Source organism: Hypanus sabinus, unplaced genomic scaffold (genome assembly GCF_030144855.1).
Source record: "Hypanus sabinus isolate sHypSab1 unplaced genomic scaffold, sHypSab1.hap1 scaffold_2203, whole genome shotgun sequence".
NCBI classification, from domain to species: domain Eukaryota; kingdom Metazoa; phylum Chordata; class Chondrichthyes; order Myliobatiformes; family Dasyatidae; genus Hypanus; species Hypanus sabinus.
Window position 1 is genome coordinate 3,094 of NW_026780313.1, and position 1,293 is coordinate 4,386.

The following is a 1,293-nucleotide window of genomic DNA, read 5'->3' on the forward strand; positions in this document are numbered from 1 at the left end:
TGAAGATAGAGAGAGAGAGAGAGAGAGAGAGAGAGAGAGAGAGAGAGAGAGAGAGAGAGAGAGAGAGAGAGAGAGAGAGAGAGAGAGAGAGAGAGAGGCGGAGGGGAGTGAAAGAGAGACAGGAAGTTAAAGAGAGAAAGAGACGGAGAGGGAGAGTGATAGAGAGAAAGGGAGAGAGATAGAGAGAGAGAGAGGGTGAGAGAGAGAGAGAGAGAGAGAGAGAAGGAGAGGGAGCGCTATCACTACGGCTGTTAACATGAATTTCAATAGTGTAGATATAGTGCCTCGGACCGAATTACATTGACCGTCACATTGATTCTGATTGGTTGAATCAGGGGAAGGGGCGTGGCTTATCTCCGATATATATTGTCGCAACCAAGGGCAAAGAGCGAATTTTCCTCATCCTGCCTCCCCTTTACCACCTCTTCCCCGTCAACATGGAGAGAATGAACCGGGAAAAGATGTTTCTGTTTCTGTGGATCGTGTCCTGGTTTGGCTGTTAGTTCATTTCGATCACTATCTAATTTCTCCCCTCTCTCGCTTCCTCACATTCATCAGATACTCCATTCTCGATTATTTCTCTTCCCAACTTCCCCCACCCAGCCGATAACTGACAGTCTCACTGCCTCGTTACATGTTCGTCTCTTTCCGCCAGTCGCGGCTCCCCACTCGGTCAACACGTCTCTAATTCCTCACCGGTTTTCCGCTCTCTGTCCACAGGTGGGAACTCGGTGACCGTCAGGCAGACTCCACCCGCACTCTCCGCCATGCCCGGCAGCGGAATGGAGTTACAGTGCACGGCGGATGGAGGGGGTAATACTGATTACATGTACTGGTACAGACAGTACCCGGGGAGTGGCCCTCAGCTCCTGATCTACTCGATAAACAACGCGCATGCTGAACCGAAGGAAACAGCGGACGGGTTAACGGCCCAGAGGAAGGACAACCAGTTCAACCTGATTTCTAAAAATTTGACTGCGAATCACTCGGCTCGTTATTTCTGCGCCTGGAGGCTACACAGCCGCCCGAACAGATGGTGAAGCCGAACAAAAACCTCCAACGTTGCCAGAGGGGCGGGGCTGTCAATAAAAAGAGGGCAGGCAGCCTCCGCACAGAGAAGCGTGACGACAGAGGATGTCAATCAAATGATGGGGCGGTTCTTCCGATCACGGCGGGGATGGCGCCCCCCTCTGGTTAGCCTGGTTTACAGCATTTAATGTGCTTTTGCACCGGGGGATAATAGGCGCACTTCGCTCCAATAGGAATGAACACGATACAGCCGGCACGGACCTT

General features: G+C 51.9%; 1 gene segment (V, D, J or C); it reads left to right on the forward strand.

The window, feature by feature from the left end:
- Positions 1-405: 405 nt before the first annotated feature.
- Positions 406-1,040, forward strand: LOC132387784 (T cell receptor beta variable 30-like). The segment is given in 2 exon segments: positions 406-498; positions 721-1,040. Coding segments are annotated over 2 exon segments (381 nt in total).
- Positions 1,041-1,293: the final 253 nt, after the last annotated feature.